The 26,334-nt window shown below is 45.9% G+C and overlaps 1 protein-coding gene and 1 pseudogene across 1 annotated transcript in view; both read left to right on the top strand.

Moving 5' to 3' along the window:
• TNR (tenascin R) overlaps window positions 1-25,210 on the top strand; it is a 409,491-nt gene extending 384,281 nt beyond the window's left edge. The window contains exons 19-23 of the mRNA XM_077901774.1: window positions 5,775-5,926; window positions 7,345-7,441; window positions 11,625-11,786; window positions 15,880-16,043; window positions 17,176-25,210. Of these exons, the coding sequence (XP_077757900.1) occupies window positions 5,775-5,926; window positions 7,345-7,441; window positions 11,625-11,786; window positions 15,880-16,043; window positions 17,176-17,295 (695 nt within the window). The 3' untranslated portion in view covers window positions 17,296-25,210. The remainder of the gene's footprint in view (window positions 1-5,774; window positions 5,927-7,344; window positions 7,442-11,624; window positions 11,787-15,879; window positions 16,044-17,175) is intronic.
• Window positions 15,294-15,768, top strand: LOC144315322 (NADH dehydrogenase [ubiquinone] 1 alpha subcomplex subunit 3 pseudogene; annotated as a pseudogene).
• Window positions 25,211-26,334: the final 1,124 nt, after the last annotated feature.

Genomic DNA, 26,334 nt, shown 5'->3' with positions numbered 1-26,334 from the left:
ACAAAGGTATCCAAGTTGTCTATTATTCAGTTGCTTCTCCATTTTTATTACATCCTTACAAGCTTTTGTCACCTCTCCTCCCAGATTCCCTCCTGAATGGGTCTTACCTCCAATCCTACCCCCATCTAATTCATTCTCCACCCCACAGTAAGAATAATCTTGCTAAAAATCTGAGCTTAAAGTCTGTCAATGATCTCTTCATTCTATTGCCTGCTTAAGAAACTTCAACTCCTTAAGTGGCAATATCTAGTCCCTGCTTACCTCCCTGAGGCTCTCCCTCATCCACTGAACCCAGCTTCTGGCTCACTCTGCAGTTTCCTAAATAGGCCATGCTTTTTGGGACACCCTTTTCCCACCAATTTGTGGCTAATTTTACATCAGTTCCTAAAATAAAAAATGCTTTCTGATTAGCACTTGCTAATCCTGCCCCATCCCAGGCTCCATCGCTCATCCCACCCTCTGTAGGCTCTGTCTAGTTTTCCTGAAATCAGGGCCACTTGACATTCCTGTGCCTAAGACACTTTGGTCTTCATAGACCCCTTCCTCCATAGGGATAATTACCGATTGTATTTATCATCATGTTGGCGTAAAGACAAATATATTCCTTTTTTATATTAAAACATTTCTTTGGCCTAAAAGTTTATCTTTAATTTTGATGTAAAGGATATTATAACATGTTTGTGGACCTCTGAAAAAAAAAAAAAGCCCCAACCTTTACTGCACACCCACTGCCATGTTTTGATAGCTCTCTATGTTTGTCTCTTTCCCAAAGCACTTAGAACTTGGGAGTATAATTGTCTGTTTCTCCCACCAAAGTGTGAACAACCTGAAAGATGGGACTGCATCCTTTTATTTTTTATATTTCTATCTCTTAGCCCAGTATTTAGAACCCAACAGATGCCCCCTATATGTTTGTTGAATGAATACATAAAAGAATAAACAAATAAATGAATTAGAAGATGCTATTAAAGAGGCTAAAGTGGTAGGTTTTCACAGCCCATATGGGCTGAAGAAGTAACTTTGCCCTGTCCATGACCTCAGACTGCCCTCCACGAACCTGCCAACTAGAAACACACTTTTGGGAAGAACAATTAAGTGCTGGTGACCAGAGGCAGTCACCTCTACTTCAGTGGAACAGCACACTTTCATCTACAGTTACATGGAGATCTGCTGAGGCTGTCCTCAAGAGACATGCTGGCATCATGGCTTTGGTCCTGATGCTAAGGTTTTAAGAGTGGGCAATAGGCAGATGCTCTCCAAAACCATCAACTCTGACCATTTTAAAGACTGCATCCAAGAAACGCAAAACTAGTAAGGAATAAGGCAGGGACAGAAAAGTTTCTTCCTTTACTCCTAGCCAGCTGGGGGTTATCTGATTGTGCTGTGTGTCACGTAGCTCACTTCACCCCACTCAGCACTCAGCCTTCGGATGCCCAACACAAACCAATTTCTGAGCAATTCTTCCGGTGAGTGCCCCAGTCCTGTTGATCTCACAATTACATCCAGAAACACTTAACCATGAGACATTTCAGTGTACCAATCACTTGGCATTGCTTTCCTCTTAACTTGGTAATCACCACAGCTTGTGCTTTATAAAAAAAAAGGAAAGGCCTTTGTCAGGCCAGGCCCCAGTTATTATACCAAAGGAAATAAAAGCCTTCCAGTTTTGTTCTTGGTCCTAAAACTTCTGCCTTGGAAAGAATTATTAGAATGATCTCTATTAGGGTTATATTAGATGGCATGATATCCAGAGAGCTAGAGATGCCTGAAATCTGTCATGATAATCTCCTAAGAATGTATAAAATCACAGTATATACACAAGGAACACAGAAAAGCAGGAATCAGTGTGTTCTTTATAATTAACTAAGCCAAGGTCTAACAGACCTCAAAACAGAATTTAATGGGAAAACAAGGCTTAAACTCAAGGATAAACAGGATCTCTTATTCCCTCTCTTTCCCATGGCACCCACTCTAAATCTTTGGACCAGCCCACCTAAGACATACCTACTGGGTATGTCTGGTAGCCACATGGGTGGCTCCGTCAGTTAAGTGTCTGACTCTTGATTTCTGCTCAGGTCATAATCTTGGGGTCATGAGATCAAGTGTTGTGTCAGGCTCTGTGGTTAGGGGGGTGTCTGCTTAAGATTCTCTCTCTTCTCTCCCTCTGCCCCTCCCCCCATGCTCACTCATGGTCTCTCTCTCTTTCTGATAAATAGATAAATCTTTAAAAAAAACATACCTACTGGGAAAGATAGGAGAGGAAAGAGAGAAAGGGAAAGAAGAGAAGGAAAGAGGGGAGGGAGGGAGAGATAGAGAGACCAAGACATTCAGTCTAGTCACTAAAGCATAAGATCTAGGAAGAGAAAGCAAACCTCTAGGGGCATCGGGAGCACAGTGTAGCTTACCAATTCCACCTCTTGACTTCTATGAGAAGAGGAAAATGTACCAGAGAAAGAGTGGGGTTCAAATCCAGCTACTCTTCAGATTCATCTGAGGAGATCTAATAAGACACCAATCCCCTGCCAACCACCCCCTCAACATTCTGTTCATCTGCCACAGAACCCCGGAATCTGAATTTTAATAAAGTCCCTGTGTGGGAACAGTTAGTGAGTCTCTGCCTCCTCTCATCTGGTGAAAAGGAATAATGATTTGATTAAGGACTAGTGCTGTCAGGCCAAACTCTGGCAATACTGAGGACTAGAGAGGGGTGGAGAGGAGTGATTTTATTGTAGATGTGTCTTCTTCAAGTGCCCAGGATATTAAAATCCCAGTCACTGCTCCTGATATTCTGCTCAGGCAAAATGCTTGTGGATTGTCTTTCCATTAATGCCACAGACTAAATCAAATCTAGAAACAATTAAGTGGCCTTGCAATTTGTCAAAGGTAAGACAAGTGCACCCAGCAACTATGCATCAGTCCTGAACGCATTTGGTAAGCATCTCCACCAACCAGCCCAGTGTGGGGGCCTAGCAGGATGAAAACACAGCCCTTCCTCTCTCACAGTACAGTCTGGGAGTTTCATCTCATACAAACTTTTGACACCACTTGAACCACCTTTTTTTTTTACATTGATTTTATTCCCATTTTCTGATTAAAAACCATGAATCCCCTTTTTTTTGTCTGATATTCTTTCAGATATTTAATAATTTCCCCAGGCAAGTCATCTCAATTACTATATTTGTTTTTGGTAGGTCTACATTTAAGGCAACTAATGTGCTTGAACCTTTTTAAAGTCTCAATAACTTAATATTAAGTAATCTACATCATCAGGATGAAGAAACCTATAAAACATCATTTACTTGCCATTCTGAAGTTTGGTTTGGTTTCATATGGGTATTTATACAAGGTCGTCATTTGAGGTTTGGAGGAAGACATTGGATATTGGCGGGGGGGGGGGCGGGAATGGGAGTTCTGGCCCCTTTAAGGAGCTAAATTAATTAAGAAGAAAGGGGCTATTTAATGCATAAGGTAGGAAGGAGTGAGCTGAAGCCCAAGAATATTTTGTGCTGATCTTATAAAATGAGAAAATCAAGCAACAAGAGAAGAATGGAAAAAGGAAGGTAAACAGGTAGGTTGCTGCAGAGACCAAGTGGAGAAAGGCCTGGGATCCAGGACGTGATCACAGTGTCCCAAAAGTAACAGGGGGAGAGGAAGGAGCTCACTTGCACCTGTCCCCTGAAACATAATTGTAACCTCTAGGAACACATGAGATCAAGAACTCCATCAGGCTCTAGGATGTCCTGCAGATGAAAGCTTAGAGATTTTCTGCAGCTATTTCAGAAAATCAGTTTGGGGGATAAAGATATTCAACCTGAACATAGAACTTTTTGAGGTAACTTTAACCTTTGCAGTTTCAAATGCTTGTCAGATACAAAAAAGACATCAACTAATCCTTTACTGTATGGATAGATGTAGCTCCTGCAAACCGTATGCATGTTACATTCCTTGTTCAGTCAGGTGCAAGTGGCACTTAACTTGTGGTCTCACAACTTGAATTCAGGTGACTTGTGGAAGTTGTGCGATCTTGCTGAGTGCAGTTTCCTTGTTTGCAAAATAATAATCTGATCTGTAACAATCTGCCTTTCTCTCCAAGTTTCTTGCAAGAATTACATAAAACTAAAACACACCCTGCCCAAGTACAAGTTCTACAGGAACGTATTGTTACTCCCTGGTGCAACCACACCTGAAATAGGCAGTGCCCTTGTTCTAAACTACCTTACGTGGGAGCAAGCCTTGACCATGGAATGGCAGCATGTTGGACAGTCCCGGTGCTTGGAGTTAACAGATCTACTGAACCCTGACGACCTCTTCCTAACACAGGATGCTTCACAGATGATCTGTGACAAAAACCCTAGATGATCAGGGTGTTCAGTGAGGATGTTACATCGCCTTCCCTGTGTGGCATTATGCTGGCCCCTTGGCTCTGATCCCCCTCTCCATCAGTGGACTCGATCTCCATCAGTGGCCCTCCGGCACACCTGTAGTGCACCAGTGCTACCACGAGGGGACACTGTAGTGACTGACACACGAGATCCCTACCCAGCCTCTTCAAAACTGAAGCAGTTCAAGGATGTGAAACCACATCAACCGCATTTCATTGACCCTGAACATCATTATATCTACAGAGCACCCACACCGCTTTTCTTTACACGGCAAGCTCTGCCTTTTACTCGCTCTTTCCACTCCTGCAGTCCAGAAATTTCCTCCAGTGGGATCTCTGCTTCTTGGCTTGCCTGCTAAGCATTAAAATTTGCCCCGAAGCTAAGCTCTTCAAGACACATGATTTAAGCTTCTCTTTTAGCTAATTAGATATTGTTCTACAAATTGAGCTGTTCTCTCTGAAAGATGAGCAGCAATTTATTTCCCCTGCCCTTTCCTTAAACTTAAACTGAACTGTGTAAAACATGGCCATTTGATTGTTTAGTCCAATCAGGAAATTATTTTGTGCAAGGAGTAGAGATCCATCATCTTGCTAACTCTGAACTGGTTTAGGTATTCCTTCACGCTGCTGTGAGGATGACAGAAGGATTTTGCTTAATATCTGTCATCCTTTTGAAAGGGGGGGGCATACTGGGGCGCCTGGGTGGCTCAGTTGGTTGGGTATCCAACTCTGGATTTCAGTTCAGGTCATGATATCGGGATTGTGAAATCAAGTCCTGTGTTGGGCTCCACACTCAGCATGGAGTCTGCTTGAGATTCTCTCTCCCTCTCCCTCTGCTCCTTCCTGGTCATGCACACACTTTCTCTCCATAAATAAACAAAGAAACAAACAAACAAATAAATAAAGTATTTGAATAAATAAATAAATAAATAAATAAATAAATAATAAATGTGGGCCCTACACTCATCTATTATGGCCCATGCATCTGTAATCATCATCTGAGTAACCCTACTAGCTGCATTTCACCAAGGGTGAAAGTGTGTTGGGGGATATTTTTACTAGGCCCATTTTACTGATAAGAAAACTGATACCCAGGGAAGTCAGTACATTTACCTAAAGCTAAGCAAATAGGTAAGAGAAGGAGCCAGACTGTGAGCCCAAATCTTTGGTCCTCAGATACTGTAAAACTGTATATTGTATGATAAATCCAACATCAGAGATGGGGAATGTAGGACGATGCAAGGTTCCCAAGCACTGCTTGAGATCCAGTGAAGATTCCTTACAGCTCTTAATGAAGTACCACAAGGTTCTCTATAATCTTCCCCAATCCAAGGAGTCATTACACATAGTAGGACAATGGATCCTTTCTGGAATTGCCTCTTTTCCTATGCAGGGGGCCGAGTGTTTCCTCATCCTCAAGACTGTGCCCAGCATTTGATGAATGGAGACACTCTGAGTGGGGTTTACACCATTTTTCTCAACGGAGAGCTAAGCCGGAAGTTACAGGTGTACTGCGACATGACCACGGATGGGGGTGGATGGATTGTAAGTATATATGGCTATTCTCCATGCACACAAACATCCTTGGTGTCTCATCCATCTGGCTCAATGCTTATGGATCCAAATCTCACCTTCCTCTGGCCAGTCCTCCTCCATCCCCTATCTGTCCATGTTTGGGCTCTTCATTGCTTCTGGGCCTTTGTTCAGCAACCCAGTCAGAGATGTGGCCAAGCACTGTAAGGATTAAGCATATCGAGGCAGCAGTGGCCTGGCCCAATGAAGGGGCCCCTTTTGTTCCTTCTGCAAGAATAGTTAATGCAGCAGGCTGCCGGGGAAAGGGAGTAGTGGCTCAGAAAAGCTCAGGGGTCTGGCCTGCTGAAGGCTGCAGCAATCGTAAAGGAGTAGAGGGGGTGGATTCGCTGTAGGAGGGGGGTCCTCTACAGGAAGAAGTGAGCCTTAGTGGAGAGGTCTATGGGAGGACTGCATATGGGGGAGCAGATAAGGGGCAGAGCACGGATAGCCATCTCTAGTTACAAAGGCCACCCCTGCCCCCATCTTCCCTGGCCTCCTTGGTTCTTCCCCAGAGCTGCCACAGCCTTCAAGATGCACCAGTGGTCAGGGAAAGAGAGAAGACTCTCCTTCCACGTCTAATAGGGCAATACCAAGAGAAGAGAAAGGACAGCTTCACAATGGCCCCACTGAGCAGTGCAGCCCACTATGCGTACAGGAAAGTTCCCACAACTTGACCCTAAAGCAGCCCAGCATTAGCTGAGTCCCTCCATGCATGCAGCCCCACTGCCCTCCTGTGGATCCCCCTCTGGCACTCCTAACACACAGCACTGGATTTTTTTCTTGGTGCAAAATGGATAGATTTTTAATGGAGTTAAATGGTGGCTGTGCTCATAAGCTACTCTTGGGAGACATTTTCTTTTATGTTTCTGACATATTTGTGCCCCCTTCTTAAAGCATAATTGGAAATTGAAGCCGAGGCTGATGCATTGGAGGTTAGATGAAATCAGCACCTAAACAGCTCGGAAAGCGAATGATATGTAGTTGCTTTGCCTGCAATAGGATGATGACAGTTACTAGCTGATTTTGAAGTTAGTCCTGTGCTTTTGGTGAGAAATGCTTTCTATTGCACTCTGTGCTACAAAAAAGATTATTTGAGAGTCTAGCCGATTTCCCCTTGACTATTTGGGGGCTTGATACGTATCCTGGATCCTTCCTACATTGCAGGGGTGCATATTAGTGTCAACATCGCACCCTGGCCTATTCATCAGGAATGATGCACTTCAAGAGAAGAGCTCTGAGCATCTCCTATGAAAACGGCCGTGTGGATACCGCAATGTTCCTTATCTGAGCATCTTTGTCATGGCAGATAGAAAACTCGGTTACAGCGGTTTTACTCATGAGATTTTATTTTCTTTAGCATCACTTTATTTCTGCTCCTTTCTCCCTCACAGGTGTTCCAGAGACGACAGAATGGCCAAACTGACTTTTTCCGGAAATGGGCTGAGTACCGTGTTGGCTTCGGGAACCTGGAGGATGAGTTTTGGCTGGGTAATCCTCCTTTGTGCTTCCCCTTGGAACCCCGCTCTGGCTTTTTGTCCATCTCTCTCCTTTCTGTGTCCATCGGGGATGATCAGAAACACCGAGTCTGTTGAGAACTTGACAGCTCGTGAATTGCTTTCAGTACCTCTTGCTCTGTTTGGCTCCACTATTGATCTGTTTTTATCTTCTTGTGGTGTTTTCCTCTTTGCTCTGTCTCTTCCCATCCTCATTAATAGTCTCTTATGCTGATGGGTCTTGACAGAGGAAGTGAGCTGCCTGGTGGGGGCTGGGAGGGGGGTGCAGGCCACAGCCAGCTGGCCTGTCACTTCTCAGAAACCGAGGACCCCCAGCCAGCCTGCAGCTCAGGAGAGAAAGGAGGCAGTGACCCTGCCCCAGCTCCCTGGAGGAATGTTGTTACCTGACTTGACAAGGGAAGAGAAAAATGAAAACAGCCTTGGAGGTGTCCTGCTATCTCCTAGAGGTCTGACACAAGCAGGAGGTACACACTGAGAACTGAACTGGGGTGAGAAGGTGAATACACACCCCGCCCAGGCAGGTGGCAGAGGTGCCAATCCTGGAAAGCAGTATATAGATTACCTGCGTCTCCCTCTTGGTTAGATTTCCATATAGGGAGGCAGGAGGACAGGTGAATAACCGGGTTCCGTTTTTGTGGTCTCCTCTCTATGTCCCTGTCACCATGTCACCTGGGCCTCACTGTCTTTCTGCTGGATGCTCACACGACAGCTCCCTATCTGATCTCCCGGCCTCCAGGACTGCTCCATTGTCCACATGGCCATCTTCCTCACACCCAAAATCTGAGCAGTGGTTAACCTCATTTGTAAACCCTTTCAGTGACTCCTAATCACCACCAGGTGAAAGCCGAACACCTTAGCAGAGCTCCAAGGCCCTCTCTAATCTACCTCTGGAGCCTGCTCCCCACCACCAAGTACCTCATTCCTCTCACCCCACCCCCATACACACACCAACACCAAACTCCAAACATTCAGAATCACTGATGCTTCCGCTGCAAAGAATACCTACCAGCCCACCATCTCCCTGTCCTGTACACCCGGGTGCCCATCTGTGGATATTCAAAGACCCAACTAAACTCCTCTTCCTCCATAGAACCTATCCTGCCCAATGTTCTCACCCTTTGCCTGTGGGAGAAATGGCACAGCATCCATTTTTCTCTCTGTCTCTCTTGACTATACTATGTAAACTTCTTTCAGGAGTGGGACCATATTTTAGTCATCTTCTAATCCCATTGCCTGTTATAGTGCCTGAGATGGTAGGTACTCAAACTGTAGGCACCAGTCAATGTTAAGAATCTATTGAGTATCTATTAGGTGCCCAGATCTGCTTTGGCTGACATAGGTAATAAAACTGCAGTGTAAGAACATTGAGAGACAATATGAATAGGAAGTACTTTTACCTTCTAGGAGTTTGCATACAGCTTGAGAGACAAGTACAGTGTGCACAAACCGGCAGACAGGGCTTGTCCCCAGACCTCAGCCACGATGCACCGCTACCATGATTTTTCCATTATCTGTGAAGTTAGCTAAACTACCGTGCACTTAAATTTTCTCTATATCACTTGCTTTATTTAATTAAATCTACTGTTTTGTGAAAGAAACTTTATAGCATTTCCCAAAACGGAAACCTAATTATTTTGTGCCAAACAAAAGGGAGCCTTAAAAATTAATACAATGAAGAGGAAAAAATATTCATACTAATAAATGATAGGTATTTTTAAAAGACTTTATTTATTTATTTATTCATGAGACACGCAGAGAGAGGCAGAGATATAGGCAGAGGGAAAAGCAGGCTCCCTGTGGTGAGCCTGTTGCAGAACTCAATCCCAGGACCCGGGGATCATGACCTGAGCCAAGGGCAGACGCTCAACCACTGAGCCACCCAGGCATCCCAAACAACAGTTAAATCCGGGGGCTCCAAGCTTGATGTTGCTGTAGGTGGTACAAATGAAAGTTAGCAAGTGTTGGGTGTTCACCACAAAGTACTAGAACCAAGCTGAGATGGGGAGTCAGGGTTAGGATGCAAGTTAAGATTTCTCCTTCAACTATTAAGAAGGAGAATTTGGAGAACACCTTTCTCCCAATATGTTTAAGGTTTGTTAGTCCTTATTCCCAAAATATTTCTCAGATCATGAGAGATGCCACCCCACACTGAGAAACACTGGACCAATCTATGAACTACCAATGAAAAGGCACAGATACTCAGAGAGGGGAGAGGTCAGCTTTGGAGGAGGCACTGGGCAATGAGTCAGGAGAATGCAGGAGGGAAGGGGACAGGAAAAGAGGGAAGGCGGGGATTGTTCTGACATGTGTAAATGGTCTGGTAAAGAAACCATCCAACCAGAGGAAAGGTGCAGGTCAGGGAAATAAGAAAATGAGGGTGGGTGGGTTGAATGAAGGCACATTGTGGTACCTAAGGCCAGGAAAAGAAGTCTTGATATAATGTCATAGGTAATGGGGAGCCAGTGAGGACTCTTAAACAGAGGCATGGCCTGGTGATCTGTAGTAGGGCAGCAATACTCAGGTTGAGGGTAACTATGACCCATGGTTTGTATCCTAACTTGGGTTCCCCAGAAGCAGAGCCAGAAACAAGGATTCTTGTTCAAGAGATTTATTCAGGGAGTGTTCTCAGGAGCAGGGGAATGGAGGAAGCTAGATAGAGCAAAGAAAAATGTGCAAAAATGTGGTTTTGGTAAGAGATGATCTTCAGTACGATCCTCAGAGAAACTCTGGAGCATGAACTGCTCCTCAGAGTTGGTTCCCACCAGGGCAGGGGGCTGGCCTTTTGTACTCCCTATACCAGGCATTAATAAAGAAAGGTCTGCTTCAAGGCACAGGGGAAGAAGGTAGCTTCCAAGGGGAAGTGGCTCCTATTTAGTCAAGGGCAATTATCTAGGAAGAAGGCAGCCGTGAGCTGTTAGCAGCCAACACATGTAGCTGCTGGGGCATATGCCCACCATCTATTACGGGCATCTGGCCAGGCACCCTCAGGATTCACTACATCCACACAAGCACAAATCTAGGGTAGGTTTTGGGTCAGCAACCCAGCAAACAGCAAACAGCCTTCAATTTATAATCAATGTGAAGCTTTAAATCTCAAACAGGATAGGGAAACAGAAAGACCCAGGTGGTCCTTAGCTAATAACATTACTTCTTTTCCACAAAGAGATTAGCCTAAGTAATCTCTAAATTCCCTTTCATCTGCACGATTCTTTTATTCTCATCATGGGGTACTCTGATAGATATCAGGTATGACAGCAAAGCAAGAGGACCTCGGTTCAGTAGGCAGATAGAAATCGGGAGGAGATCAGAGATCACCAGCAAGGCAAGGTGAGTGGTTCAAAGTCTGGACAGGTAGGTCAAAATCAGAAAGTCCCGGAGTACAGCCAGCCGGGGCAAGCGGACAACGGAATAGATAGGAGAAAACATCACCGAGGAGGATGTGGGCTCACAGAGGTTTGCACCTTATGAGGATTTATTAGACCAAGGCCCTTGGAAGCTTAGAGCCCAAAGAGAAGCAGAGGGGTGAAAATAATCACCCAGAAGACCAGTGCAGAGGTGGCAATGCAAGCTGCAGCAGGTAGGTTAGACAAATGGCAACATCCCCTGACTTGGCTATAGGAACCCCAGGAAGGCTGGAGGCTGAGAAAGGGGGAGGCGGTGTAATGCAAGACGAACAGAAGACCCTTTGCAGCCTATCTGCAAACGGCGATGATGCCAGGATGCCTGGCTCTCCCGTGCTCCTAGCACCGGTCCTGAACTCCTCTGATCAGTGTTTCTACCTCTGGCCTCCTACCACCCACACCAAAGGCTGCATGCCCACGTAATGCCTCTTGTCATTTTCAGCCAACACCATGGTCCGGAGTGGAAGGTGGGAAGGGACAGGGCCGGGAATCCTGAGGCTCAAGGCTTGTCTATTCTTGAGTCAAGACTGGCTGTTAGGACCCCCGAGCTGACCTGCGGTAGAAACCCATCAGCAGACCAGGGCTTGTCTTTTTGCAGGAGGAATTTCTGAGTCTGGCAAGGTCTGTCTGATAAACGGCCTGAGACGGGCTGAGGGCAAAAGCAATCCGCCTCCCCTTCCTCCTCCATAACATCCAGGACTAGGCCACGGTCCCGCCTCCCTCCCATCCACCTGCATCCTCGGCTCTTCCCCACAGGGCTGGACAACATACACAGGATCACATCCCAGGGCCGCTACGAGCTGCGCGTGGACATGCGGGACGGCCAGGAGGCTGCCTTCGCCTACTACGACAAGTTCTCCGTGGAGGATGCTAGAAGCCTGTACAAGCTGCGTCTAGGAGGCTACAATGGCACTGCAGGTACCCTGGCCCCTGAGCAGACCCCTGGCCGGGGGCACCTGCAGTCTAGGTACCACCCTCTGCCACAGTCTAGGCCTGAGCTGCCCCGGGGAAGTGGCCGCGCCCACCCAGCAGGTGAATCCCCTGCCAGCCTCAGGGCGCGGGTGGAGGGCTGGGAACCACCGGCGCTGGTTCGGGCTGTCCCTTACCCACCCCGGTGACCCGAAACCAATTTCTCAGGATTTCAGTTTCCTCGTCTGAAAAAATCACGATAATGATGCCTGCCCCACTTCACAGAGTAGTCAGGACAAAAATGCAATCAATGCAATGAAAGTACTTTTAAAGTTCAAAAAAAAAAAAAAGTGCAGTGTGAGGGCAAAGGATTATTTTTCTTGTCTAGATTAATCAATATGGGCTCTTATCCAACGACAGCATAATCATCTACTGTCTGGCTAGAAATCTCCCCCTGCGATGACATCTAGGAAACCATCTTGCAACTAATGGAAATAAAGCAGACTCCTCCATACTCTGAGAGGACCCCTCCCCTCAGCAGTCAGAAAGCAACGCCTTGGTCAAAGGCAAGTCAGAGAGCTAGAATGACCCTCACTGGCCACATTTCTTCTCATTCCTCCACAAGAACCAGAAACATGGTCATGTTTCCTGTATAGATTTTTATGACATTTCTACTAAGTAGAACAACCATCTCTATAAGCTCTGTTGCATTAGTAGTTTTATCAGAATATAATATCCAGTCTGCTTTTTAGGCTTTGCCAATCTGTTTCCTGGGTTCTATTATAGCACTTTTCATAAAGCCTGTTTTGCCGAACATTCTACTGTTTGGTACATGGACTTATTGGTCCTTTCATTAACCCTAATTTTGGGGCTAAATGCTAATGTATAATTTTAGCAGCGTTTTTATGCTTTCTGGAATTAGGAAGATTATCATGGTGTTGCCCTTCGAATTACTGCATCTGTCCAAGTATTTCTCTTCCCAGCCAGGTATTCTTACTCTGTAAAAAGACACACTGTGTTATTGTTCAAATCGGAGATTATTCCCAACAGCAGTGGGTCAGATCTGCCCGGAGTGCCCTCAACGAAAGTTCCAATTTACCACACTTTGGACATAAAAAGAGCCACTGAAATGGAGTATATTAAACAACATGTCAGACGAATCATTTTTTTAAAAAACCTGATACAATCCACTCCCTAAGATTGGAATTGTGCCTGTAGAAAAGCAGTTTTTATTCTTCCCACAGGAAGAAAAGCAAGCCTTGCCCCTTGCTACCATGTCCTACCTTCCTCCAAATCCCACCTGCTCCAGGCTTCTTCTCTCTGCCCCCTATAGGTCCAACCACTATTGCCTTTACCGCAGCTCCATCTTGCTCCCAGGCCCAGTGGAGGGCAGGACTATGGGACTGCATCCTACTTTCATGTCTCATAGGCAAATGGAAATCCTATGAGCAAATTGGCCAGTCATTATAAATTAATTACAATCTGATTCTTCCCTTGAAATGTTCAGTTCATCTTCCTCAGAAAGTGAAAACCTGGGCTTACGTAGGCTGCTCCTTCCTCTGGGCAGCTCTACCCAATGGTTACTTTTTCTAGACCAGAAGGTCTCCAGTGGGGAAGAGCCCATCCTTTCTTTCCGACATTTAGCATCACCCAATTCCTCTGGCTTTTATCTTAACTTCCTAGGCCAATGAATGCCCAGTAAGGTGGAAATGAGTACCATTTGGCCTTAATGGTAACAATCCATCCCATGGCCTCTAAATCAAGTTCAGTCCTTTCTCCTGTCCCCATTTCTCAAGGCTACAAATATCTAAGTCTCTAATCAGGACTCTAACTGGATTAGAACTGAAAACTCCAAATCAAGTTAGAAATAAGAGGTTGTTGAACAACCCTTAGAAGTTCATTGTACAAGTTACAGGGACTCAAAAGAAGCATAAGACTTGGCCTTGGCCTCTGTAAGAACTAAACAGGTATTTTTAAAAAGAACCACAAAAGAAATGGTACTCATTTCCACCTTACTGGGTATTCATTGGCCTTGGAAGGAGCAACATCTGGCTGGGATTCCAATGGTGAGGGAAGGCAAACCCTGGATGAGAAGTCATGAAAGGAGCAATTTTTGTGGAGGGAAGGCAGGCATGAAAGGCTTGGCTCCCTAAGGCAGGATGTGAGTTCAGAAGAAACAGAAAGAAGATTGGTGGAGTAGGGTGGAGCTAGACCCTGAAGGGCCTTGAAACCAAGGGAGTAGTCTTACTATGGTGAGCAGTGGGGAACCGCGGTAGGTCCTGAGTCTTTTGGGTTTGAGGATACTAATGTGACAGCCATACACTGGATAAAGTAAATCTGAACGAAGAGCAGAGATCGGCTGGCAGATGCTGTGTTAATCCTGATAGGAGATAACAGGAGACTTGACTAATGTGAGGGATTAAGAGAAGGGTATAAATCTGAACGGTGGCTTGAGAGAGAAAAACCAAGACTTAGACAATGTACTGAATATGGATATGAGGCAGAAATGAGAAGGGAAGCCAGATTTTGGAAGGAGATAAAGACTAACACCAAGATATATCCAAGGCAGTAGCAGGCAACATCGGAATGGAAGCTGGAGAGAATTATTCCAGGGCAATTTGAGAGGAAATTCTAGAATACAGAAGGATAAGCGGAAGATGAGAAGATGTGAGATGGGTAGAGGTAACAGAGTCAAACTGATATAAAGAAAGTAACGGATTAATCCAAGAAGTTTTAAAGATAAAGGCTATGAATATTATTTAGGATTAGAGGAGGTAAAGATGCTAATATATATATTAATATATATATATATTATATGAAAAAAATAAGAAATCTTTCCTGCCTTCTTCTGGATCTGAAAGAAATGGGAAAGAATGAGTGTCAGGTACTGGGATTAGCTCTCAATGGACACAAAACCGGAATCCTTGGAACCTGGGAAGAGAAGATGAAAAGGATGGGACAGAGACATGATATGTTGAGTTACAATCCAACTGACCTGAGGGGATCAGGTTTCCTCACAGAATAAAGTTCATCCCCTCACAGTTAAGCTGTGGTGGGAAGCAGTAGGGCCATTGAGTGGCCACCATGAATGTGGACTCATATACCACAGATGACCCAAAACTGTGGTCTCTCCTGGCTTAAAGTAACCTCAGAAGCATCTATAATAATGTTCATTCAATAGCATGAGCTGACATGATTAGGATTTTCTCATGATGTTTTCTCCTATGGACAGGAACTCTAGCTTGCTGAGGTCCCTTTTTACATGTGGCATCAAGTTCTGAATGTGAGGTTTTGGGTGAGGGTTGACCAGGCCAAGTAAACCATGGAGAAGGCCAGGCCATAGATGCATGGTGGTAACCCAGATTGACTCAAGTTGCCATGTCTCATCACTGTCTCCTCTGGAAATAAAAGAATCATGAATGCTGGTGCCCAGTGCAGGCCCAGAGGCAACAGGTAGGGAAGGTAAGGTGGACTGAGTGGACAGAGCTCGGAGCAGAAGGTCAGAGGGATGAGGAAATGAGTTGCAGAGAGCAGTATCGAAGAGCTGACCCAGGGGATAAGGTGGAGTTAGAGTTCCATACAGTCTGGCTGAGGGAACAGGTGGAAATGGGAGAAGTAAATGGAAAGTTCCTTAAGTAGAGGGTAGGTTTGTTGGGAGTGGGCCAAACGTCCAGAGAATCCTGACAAAAGATTAACAAATCAGGCTGCTGCCACCACAGAGACCAAGATGGTCAGGACAGTGACCCTCCTTGCCTGGGTCTCAACGCCTTCCTCAAGGATGCCTGGACCAAAGAGCCGGTGCTGGTCGCACCCTTCACCATTGGGGGCCTCGCTGTGATTCTGCCCACCCTCAGTCCCTTCACCAAATATGCCACCATGATCAACCAGGCCACGCCCTACAACTATCCGAGATGATGGGAACATGCCCGATGTGCCCAGCCACCAGCAGGACCCCCAGGGCCCCAGCCTGGAGTGGCTGAAGAAATTATGAGTGGTGACATGGAGGTGGCCCCTCCCCTGTAGCCCATAAAATGCATAGAGTGGAAAAAAAAAAAAAGACTAACGAATCAGATGGCCTCACAGAAGCATCCCTTTTTTACAGGGGACTCTCTCAGCTATCATCAGGGGCGCCCTTTCTCCACAGAGGACAGAGACAATGATGTTGCTGTTACCAACTGCGCCATGTCTTACAAGGGGGCCTGGTGGTACAAGAACTGCCACCGGACCAACCTCAATGGGAAATATGGAGAGTCCAGGCACAGTCAGGTACGTGAAGCTCGCCACTGTTATGAATGACCCAGACCTATGGAACCCACCATCCCTTAGCTTTATGTGTTCAGTGCACAAGTGAGTCTTACATTTCCCTTTGTAAAAATAAAATACTAAGTCTTAAGAAAGGACTATCATGAGTAATGTAGGCCCTGGGATAAGGACAGGACAAAGCAGATGCCAGAGGAGGGAAAGAAAAGCATCTGGACTCAGGAGCTAGATAGAACTCACCCAGAGAAGCCCTTGACCACCAGTACATTCCATTTCCTCACCTAAACGATCCCATGGAGAGTTTATCAATTTTAGAGTCAGCTTCACAGGCTCAACTTTCTCTAAAGAAGGGTCCCATGGAAGGAGAGATCAGATAAACTGGATTGTAATTCCCCATTAGAGACCACAAGTCCACAGGCTGGGCTGGGTGATAGGGTGACCAACTGGACCAACTGGACCAACGGAGACTTTCCCATTTTGGGCACCAAGGGCCAGCAGCCAGGGAAACCCCTCAGTCCTGAGCCAACTGAGATGGCTGGTCACCACAGGTAGATACCACCCGAGTCTCCCATCAGGAGTGAGCAGTCAAACACAATCATTCTCCACAAAATGCCCGTAGACTATGGGGATTTTGAAATTCAACACAAATAACTGGTGCGTGCAACCCCTGACAGCCAAAGACATAAAGCTGGCAGTTAAGAAAGTGACCTGATGTGCAGTCCTGATGCACACTCAGGCCATAGGCATGCTTAAAAAGAAAAGCTGGGGGGAAACTGGGTGGCTCAGTGGTTGAGCATCTGCCTTCGGCTCAGGGTGTGATCCCGAGGTCCTGGGATCAAGTCCGGCATCGGGCTCCCGGTAGGGAGCCCGCTTCTCCCTCTGCCTATGTCTGTGCCTCTCTCTCTGTGTCTCTCATGAATGAATAAATAAACATTTTTAAAAATTAAAAAAGAAGAGCTGGAAAAAGACTCTATTCCTCCGACCTTATCAGAAGCTGGACCACAAAGCTTCATGTTAATAGAATACGGCCAGATTCTCATCTTGGATTCCCCACTCCTGGTGTTCTCCCTTTTTCAAGTTGGGTGTTCCCTCTGGCAGGGAGGCAATGGCCTGACGTGCATGTCTTTCTCCTTCCCAGGGGATCAACTGGTACCACTGGAAAGGCCACGAGTTCTCCATCCCTTTCGTGGAGATGAAGATGCGCCCCTATAACCACCGTCTCCCAGCGGGGCGGAAACGGCGGTCCTTGCAGTTCTGAGCAGCGGTGGCCCTGGGCCGACTGACCCTTTCTGTCATTTGTTTGTATTTTATAATATGAGACAAGGGGTGGGGGGTAAGAGTACTGTGCTTTGCAACATTTGAAGGGCGTTCAAGGAAGCAGGACATAGCTGCTTGCGGTTTCTGCTGTCCCGGGCCTGGGCCTCGGTCTCCACGCTCCCTCCCACCCAGTCATCCCTAACCTTTGCCTCCCTTCCCACTAAGGAGGGAAAGTCGGAAACATTTTAAAGAGACCCATGGAAAGGCAGGTCCCAGAATCAGATTGCTATGGCAACAGGCCTTCTTTTCCTGCCCTCCTAGGAGTTGCCTGGCATTCCAGGTATCCGTGCTCAGGTTACCGCCTTGGATGGTCAGATTCTCACAGCAGCCCCTGGGAGAAGCCTTGGGAAGAGAGCTCTGCCATCCACACCCCTTGAGAGGAAGCAGATGAACCTCACCCCATCCCAACAACCCAAGTCCTTTTCAATGGGCCAAAGATTCTCATTGCCTGACACTCTTACCAGCGAAGTGTCCTATTACCTTTTAAGAGCAGTCGCCTCCTTCCCCATCCCAAGCAATTCTGTGCCTACGTCCATCTTACCCTTAGACCCCCATGGTCCCACAAGCCCAAGGCATTGTCCACACCTGGCCCCAAGCTCCACAGTGGCCGTGTCCCTGAGGGTCCTAAGTCCTTGCTCCCTCTCTTGGGTCAAACGGAAGAACTTCCTTTTGTGGGCGAAAGGGTCTCGGAGATGGTGGCAGTTTTCACCCTTTGGGGTCAGACATTGAGGAAAGGACAATAGTAGAAATCAGGGCATCTGCCATTTGAGATTATGGTCCCATGGGAAACAGAGATCTTACCTGGCTCTATTTTCATGTTTCTAGTCCTATCTGTCATGGATTTTCTTTTCTTTTCTTATTTCTGAATTGCAAACAGAAGGCCTCATTTCTGTCTTCAGCCAGGCTCTCCTTAATGTGGGTGGCTTATTAAGAGTCAGAAGAAGTTATGTGATCAGCCAGCCATTCCTTTGACTGACAATTCCTGGAAAGAGGTGAAATTCATGGGGAGTTGTTTTTGTTTTTTGCTCCTTTTTTTTTTTTTTTTTTTTGGTCCTGTGGGAAATAGGAATGACCTCTCTAATGAGTTGGCATCATGAGAAGCCTTTCTCCATCTTCTTTTATTATTCTGCCTCTGAGAGGAAAAATGAAAAGTGCCAGAGGAAATTACATCTGGAAATCCAAAGGTGAACAGGGGACGACTGTGGGCCTACCTCCCATTTTATGAGATGTGCTCTCTTCACTACCATGATTTGATTTTTAAGCCCAAGAGAGCTGGAGGCTCTAGAAACCATGACCCTTTGACTTCTCCAAATCAAATGTCAGGTGCAGCCATCCCTGCAGCCTCTACTGAAATCCATAGCCAGCTCCCCAGTTGCCCTCCCCTTTCCCCTCCTCATGGTCCTGCAGGTCCCACTTTTGTTTTCTGTAATCCCCGTGGTTAGCCAAACTAGGGCATCGTGTTCCTTTCCCAACCAGTTGCTGGAAAAGCCTGAGAGCTAGCAATTTCCTAATGGAAATAGCTGCACTCTAACATGATTCTGATCCCCAAGAAAAGATAGTCCCTTGGGCTGCTGATCACACTTTATGCTTACAAACCCCGGGGCTGGGACGTGGAGGCCACATAGACACTTCCTCAGGTTAGCTTGGGCTTCAAAAGAAACCCAAACCCCTTGTCCTACTAGAAGGAGGACAAGGAAGAAAGAGAAACAGTCCTTTCAAGAAATGTGTAAACTGAGAGATTGAGCTAGAGAATGGAACACACCAGTGATTACTAGGAAAGGAAGCAAGGGCTAAGGTATAGGCCCCTCCTCTACCATGTCATTGGCTCTGTGACATCATTGTTTTCTCACTCTGTGTGGGACTCAGTTCCCCCTCCCCCAGGGGGTTGAATGAAAGTTTAGACTAGACTGGCCACCAACTTCCTTTTCAGTTTTGATGGTCAGTAGTGCAAGTTTCCGACCTGAAAATCTAATTAGAAATTGGCATTGATGAGAGAGTGCAATTAAGTAATGAAAATTCACCAGGAGCCCTGCTTTTTTTAGGGAAAGAGAGACGGAAGGAAGGAGGGAAGGACGGAGGAAGGAAGGCTGAGATCATAAATAAAACACACACACACACACACAGAGGAAAAAAACATTGCAGAAAAGGTAATGTCACGTAAGAGGCTGAGTTGATTTTGCCCATAAAAGCAGATTCCAGGGGCCTGGGTGGTGTCAGGACAGCCTACCTCATCAAGGCAACTGACACACAAAAAAAGATTATGAGTCCTTATGTGGTCAATTCAGGTGAAAGCTAGGAAGTATCAGAGGAAACCAAAACCCACCTTCCTTTCATTACAACCATTTTACCCTATGGAACATTTTTATAAATAGTATCAGCAGCATTGCCTGAATTCATTTCAAAAACTTTTAAAGCAAGAAAAAGACTTCAAAGATTAGCTCACCCAACCTCCTATAAAAGGATGTATACATTGCTTTTATTAAATTGAGTGATTTTCTCACGAGTTTTCTCCATCTTCAAGAGGCACTGTGCCCCGTTCTCTCCTCAAGATCCATGATCAACTAAACTCAAAGCTTTTTAATTTTACTCACTGATTCCTGCTTATTTTGTTCCTCCAAATTTATATTCTTCCCAAGGGTGGATCCAGTAAACATACTCACAAAGCACTGACCTACACACACCACTTTCTCTTGCGGGACTGACAGGGCAAGAAGTGGACCCTGCCTAGAGGCAATTTAACTGTGGGATTAGGATTTAATCCCAATCCTAATCACAGGTGTTTACAAACAAAACCTCCCAAGAACTGCAACAGATCCACTACCTAGATCCAAGATCCAGATAGTTTTCCCTTTTCTCATTTCGCCATTAGATAAAGATAGTTCCCAAGAGAGTAACTCACATTCTCCAGGGTTCTTTCTGGACGGTGGGGGAGGGAGATGGAGACAACAAATCTGTTGGCCTTGTAGACTGGATTTAAATGGAGGGAGAGACTTGCTAGGTGTGGCCACAAGGTGGCGATCACCCCCCCACCTCCCCCCACCCCAAGTGAAACCTGGTGGGGATTGAGGACTGCAAGCCCCTCAGGGGGTTCCAGGAGAACTCACACCAAAACAAGTTTCAGGAAAACCAACCAACAGATTTCCACAGGAGGTTGAACTGTAAAAGAAGAACAATAAAAATGGCAGCGAAGAAATGCAGAGCCAATTTCCATGAATAGTTAAATCCACCCTACCCGTCTCCCCTGGGCTGCTCCAGAAGTGCTAAGACCCCTCCCACCCGCTTCCCTGGAAACCAACCAGCAACCCTCACATGGAAAACTGTTATTTCAAAGACAAACCTGAAGAACCAAGGTTGCCAATGAGCTCAATGCCAAACCAAACAACTCTAATCACATTTATAGTTTTAAAATCCAGTCCCAGAACAGAGCTGTAGATTAAGGAACACTAGGTCATTATGGAATTTTTTCAAAGAGCTCTTTTAAAAGCATCAGTTGAGAAACGATTTATGAGCTCCTCTTTGTCCCTTCCTCTGGAAAGAAAGTGGAACCTGTGAGCAGTAGATGCCCCAAGCTGGGGAGGCTGAAATAGACCAGCCCATGATCTGGACTTGCAAGTATTCCTGGGGCATGAAAACATTTTTTCTTCCTTTTTCTTTTCTTTTTTTCTTTTTTCTTTCTTTCTTTCTTTCTTTCTTTCTTTCTTTCTTTCTTTCTTCTTTCTTTCTTTCTTTCTTTCTTTCTTCTTTCTTTTTCTTTTCTTTCTTTCTTTCTTTCTTTCTTTCTTTCTTTCTTTCTTTCTTTCTTTCTTTCTTTCTTTTTTAACTTTATCCTCTACCCAGAATTTCAAGAAAGGAAGAACCACTTTCTTACTCAGGATATGTGCTTGCTTTCGATCACCTGACTCCTACAATTCTATCTCATTCCTACTTCCGTTTCTTTCCCTCCAAAGGGCACACTCCCCTTGTATCTCACTGTCTATTCCTAAAACTTTGAAAAGGAAAGATTCACATGTCAGTTTAGTTCCAATGATCCCACAGAAGATGGAATAATTTGTTCATTTGCTTCAAACTTGCCAAGGCCTTGGGACCTCAGACGCCTGAGGGGGAGGAGTGATCTGTGTAGTTTGGGAGTCTGCCTCTTATACAAAGCTCCAGATGCCAAGAGCAGACTCAGCCCCACCCAGCCTCTCTGGGTGGCCCGTCTTTCTCTAGATAACGATAACAGAAAGGATCCACGCTCGGGAAAGGTGAGACACCAGGCTGGCTTCTGCGTGACGCCTGTAGCCTCTCTCTGGCTTTATCTCCAGGCCCTTTGGCCACATTCCTGAACATCGTTGACTAAATGCTCCCCCATACTTTTGTTTCTTCTGTAACCCCACCCCACACAAATGTGACTGAGTTTCCCTCAACTGTACTCCAGCATTTTGGAGCCCCACCAGGCCAAATGAGAATTCACGGACTGAAGGAGACCTCCAAAAGTAAATAGGGGGAAAAGCCCTAGGATATTTGAAGTGGGTGTGTTGTAGATTCAGGTCCCCCTTGAAAGAATGGCTCTGGTTCATCCTAATTGTAGCCACATTAGATTTGCTTATGTCCATTCTGTGTTCTTCAAGCTTTGAGAAATAGGGAAGAAGAAAACATAAAACGTAAAATAAAATAGCAAAATAAGAGAAGCTGACAGATGATTGGAGATTGAAAGCAAGCCTTCCACTGATGGCCCACAGCAGAGGTACAGAGAGCGAGGGTGAGGCAAGAGGCGCTGGTCTAGGGACCTGCATTAGTTCCTTGAGTTCTGGTCTCACTGCCCCCCTGAGCTCCTGTCACTTCACACACCTGACCTGAGGAGAAACTAAGGTACCAGAGGCCTGTCACCGCAGAAAACGAGAAGCAGAAGAGCTTCCTGTGCTTGCTTAACTGGTTGAGCCCAGACCTCACTTTTCCTTCATGGCACTCACAAGCCTGATTTGTCATCTCCAGCATTTCTGATTAATTTTTCAAGGTCACCCCTTGCCTGAACCATGACTTCATTGCACCTGCAGCACTTCATTGTCCAAGTGTCCTTGGCAAACCTCAGTCTTTGGACAGTGTTGCATTTTCTCCAAACCGGAAATCCTCCCTCCTTCCCAAGCTTAACAAGGCAATTGCAGAGTATCCAAATAACACAGCTCTTGTTCCTCAGACGAGCTCTGCGCTCTCTGTTAACTTGACAAAACAGCTCCTCCTTGTCCACTCTGAGCCTGGACTGATGCTGAATCTCCAGTTCAGAAACATTTAATGCCTTTCTGTCTCCCTGAATTGACCCTTCCGGGTACTGACATTGGCTCATTGGCACCATGAGCTTATGGGAGGCAGAGCAAGATCCCAGGAGGCCTGGAATACCTAAGCCACAGAGAGGGTTTGGGCCCACATGTGTGGCCAGAAGGCAAGTACATGGATGAGAACTATTGTTTTCTTCCCATCACTGGTTTAAAAGCCCCAAGGACACCCTGTGTTGCTCTCTAACATCCTGCCATTGGACGTGAATGTATTCAAGGCTGCCTCCAAAAGACAAATATTGGGAACATACCTTCAGAGCTGGAGGGGACTGGGGATCATCTAACCTGACCCTCTCATTTCAGACTTCAGAGAAAAGATGCCCAGAAGAGTTAGGCAACTTGCCCAAGTTCACACAGCTAATTAGTAACAGAGCTGAGGTCAGATCTGGCATAGGCCTTTTAGTATTTCTCTTCCCAGATGAAGACTAAGAGAAATGGTATTTACTGCAGTCCAACTACTTTCCAGATACTGTGCTAGGAACTTCACACGTATTGCTTCATTAAATCCTCACCACAACCCTGATTCAAGTTTAACCATTTTACAGATAAGGAAATGGAGATACAGAAAGGTTTAGTGACATGCCCAAAGTCACACAGGTGCTAAGGAGAGCCATAATCGGAATCTCTCTGCCTAATTCTAAATCCCTTGCTTTTGCCTTTTCGGGAGGCTGCTGCCCTTTCTGCTTGTTTAGTCAAGTGGCCGCCATCTTGGATTTACTAATGTTTGCACAAAGGGACTTCTGATGCCACTTCCCTCTATCTTTTAAGAAAAGGGAGTTCTTGTGTTTTTTGCCGCATACGCCAGGAGACCTTCCACTTCACCATCAAAAGTAAGAAATATCCAGACAGCTCTTTCCTTTTCCTTGTCTTTTTTTCTTTCTTTCTTTCTTTCTTTCTTTCTTTCTTTCTTTCTTTCTTTCTTTCTTTCTTTCTTTCTTTTCTTTCTTTCTTTTTCTTTCTTTCTTTCTTTCTTTCTTTCTTTCTTTCTTTCTTTCTTTCTTTCTTTCTTTTGTTTCTAATTGGGAAGGTAAGAAAAAGTTCTACAGCAAATTGGTAGCAGTTTAAAAAGACCAGGACACAAACACTATGTCCCCAACCCTACTCCTTTGGGAATATAGTGGCCTCTTCCTCATCCAACATTAGAAGAGTAGGGAATTCCAGAGTCATTCTTCTCAAACTAGGTAGACAAGGTTGACAAGACTGGAGAGAATAAACATGACACATGTTCCTGGAGCACCAATTTTATTTCAGAATTTAAGAGGAAAGGAGTTATATTATTAATATTTTGAAACCAATACAGACGGTATCAAACATAGAAATCCTATGAATTTTTAGGCTAAAACCAGCAGGCTACAGACTAATTGGGCTTTTTCCTCCCAGACTTTCATGGATACCATGAGAGTGTCCCTGTAGGGGTACATCAGTGGGAAAATTGGGGAATGAGGCTAGACAAAGGCAGGAGACTAATGTTACTTATTCTCCTCTTCTGACCCACTCCCACCTCCTCAGTGGGGATGTGCGTGTGTTGGAGGTAGGTGGTCTCAGAGGATAGCTAGGCACAATCTCAGCTCTCTTGGCTGCACTGAGGAATTAAGAAGGAAATTTGTACTGGGTAAATGATATTTTTGTCTGTCAGGCCCAAAATCCAGAAATGAATCCCTTCCTCTTAACTGAATGCCACTTATCCATAAAGGAATAGATTTCCCCAAGAAAGAACTCCGCATTTCATGGTCCTCTTCCATGTGGAGGCTGCTGAGGGTGCTGACATGACTCTGTGTTAGATGCCATAAAAGCCAAGTTTTCTACAAAACTGTCAGCCAAGTAAGAGCCCCCCTACTGAACCCCGTTTCCCCACCCATGCCCTCTAGACTCACACCACAGTCCCACAGACTCAGAGTTCAGAATCCAGATGGGTTACTGTTAACACCAGTCTCCTCCTTCCCATCCTGCACACACACAGGCATCCAGCCATCCTGACCTCGGATGCGCCCCAGGTCCATAGGAACTCCTAGGTACCCTGGGCAAGTCGCTGTGACTTCGAGGAAGCTGTTACATTGGGCCCGGGCAGCTGAAACCCACCTCGGTGGTCTCTAGATTGTTGTTCTCAGAACCCATAAACACTGAATCCTCCAGTCCCCCTGAATTTGAGTTTTTCATTTTAACCTTTAACGGCCTTTTCAGGTAAAAAAATATATATATAAATAACACCGACCAATTTACTGCCTTTGTAGTTACATTGTGCTGGGGAAAAGCATTTACTTAAAAGAAAGACTAGAAGGAAGGCAAAAACAAAAACAAGAAGAAAATGGAGTACACACTCCTGAGACGATGTACACTGTACTAGACTGGAATAAAAGTATCAACAGAGGACGGGAGGGGGGAAGCCAACCTCCTGGCTCCTTTCATGGCACTGTAGCTCAAAGACCGGAATCTCCGCTTGTTAACCATTGTTAACCAGTATTTTTAGTCCTGATTGCTTTTAGCTTCTGTATAGTTCCTTTTTTAAACACATTTTCTATACGTCAATAAAAGATCCAGAAGGAATGGTGTGCATCTTCTGGGTCCTGTGGGGGCACTGGGGAGGTGTGCCTGCCTCATCAGCCAGCTTACCTCTTGATTTGCTCGGGGCCTCCTCCCCTTTGAGTTTACCTGCCACTGATGCTTCTCTGCATCCCCTGTTCTCAGCCCTGAAGGTCCTGCTACTCCACCTGTGTCCCTTGCCTTCTTGATCCTGTTCTCTAGTTGTAGCCTTGATGCTCCTACCCTTCCTCTCTCTGCCTCTATGTCTCTCTTTCTCCTCTGCCTCCCTCCCACTCTGAATTCTTCACCCCACCCACTGCTTTTACCATCAGAAGAGGTCCCTGATGGGTGATAGCCTCTGCTGGATGCCCTAGAACCACCCAGACTGCTCTGCTCCATGGTGGGGAGCCTTCCATCAGCCACAGAGAGTGAGTCACTGTCCAGCTCCCTCAACCCTGGAGTGCCCAGTGGTGGCTGGATCTCCAAGGCTCTAGTGCCATCTATGGGCACTGGTAGAGAATATTTAATTGTCCTGACTGGCCCAGCCTGTCCACCCTCTGCTCAGTTTCTAGCTCCTGAGACCACCTGCCTCTCAGGCTTGGTCACCTGGGAAAATATTCTTCCTTTCCCTCCTTTGAAAATGAGCATCTTGTAAGATCATCTCTCACCTCCAACCTATACAGGCAAGACTCAGGCAGGTAACAGCCAGTAGAGCAGGGGTGTGAAGGAAACTGTCATCCAGCACAGCATCACAAGCACAGGAGGCAGGAGGGTAGAGGTGACAGTAACAGAGCAGAGTTGGGGCCCTGAACCCAGACAAGCGCTTCCCCTTGGAAGCTTGGGGCGGGGGTGGGGAGTATCCAGGAGACTATCTGCGGGTGGTCCACCTGGCTGTGTCTTAAGAGGATAGGAATTACCCAAGGGGGAAGAATGTGCAAGCACGAGTGAGACAACATCTCCCATAGGAGCAGGGCCAGGAGTGGTAGAGTGTTGCAAAGTGCTCGGCTCCCTGGCACCCCGGGAAGGAATCTGATGACAGAGCTCACCACAGGCCAGGGATAGATGGAGCCTTATGAAATTCCAAGGCCAAGAGGGAGCAGTGTTTCTCCATGTCCCCATGTCAAAAGGGAGATAGAAAGAATACTTTT

This window comes from Canis aureus, chromosome 6, assembly GCF_053574225.1.
Source record: "Canis aureus isolate CA01 chromosome 6, VMU_Caureus_v.1.0, whole genome shotgun sequence".
NCBI classification, from domain to species: domain Eukaryota; kingdom Metazoa; phylum Chordata; class Mammalia; order Carnivora; family Canidae; genus Canis; species Canis aureus.
The sequence above is the reverse complement of the archived record's forward strand: the minus strand, read 5'-3'. Positions and strand labels throughout refer to the sequence as shown.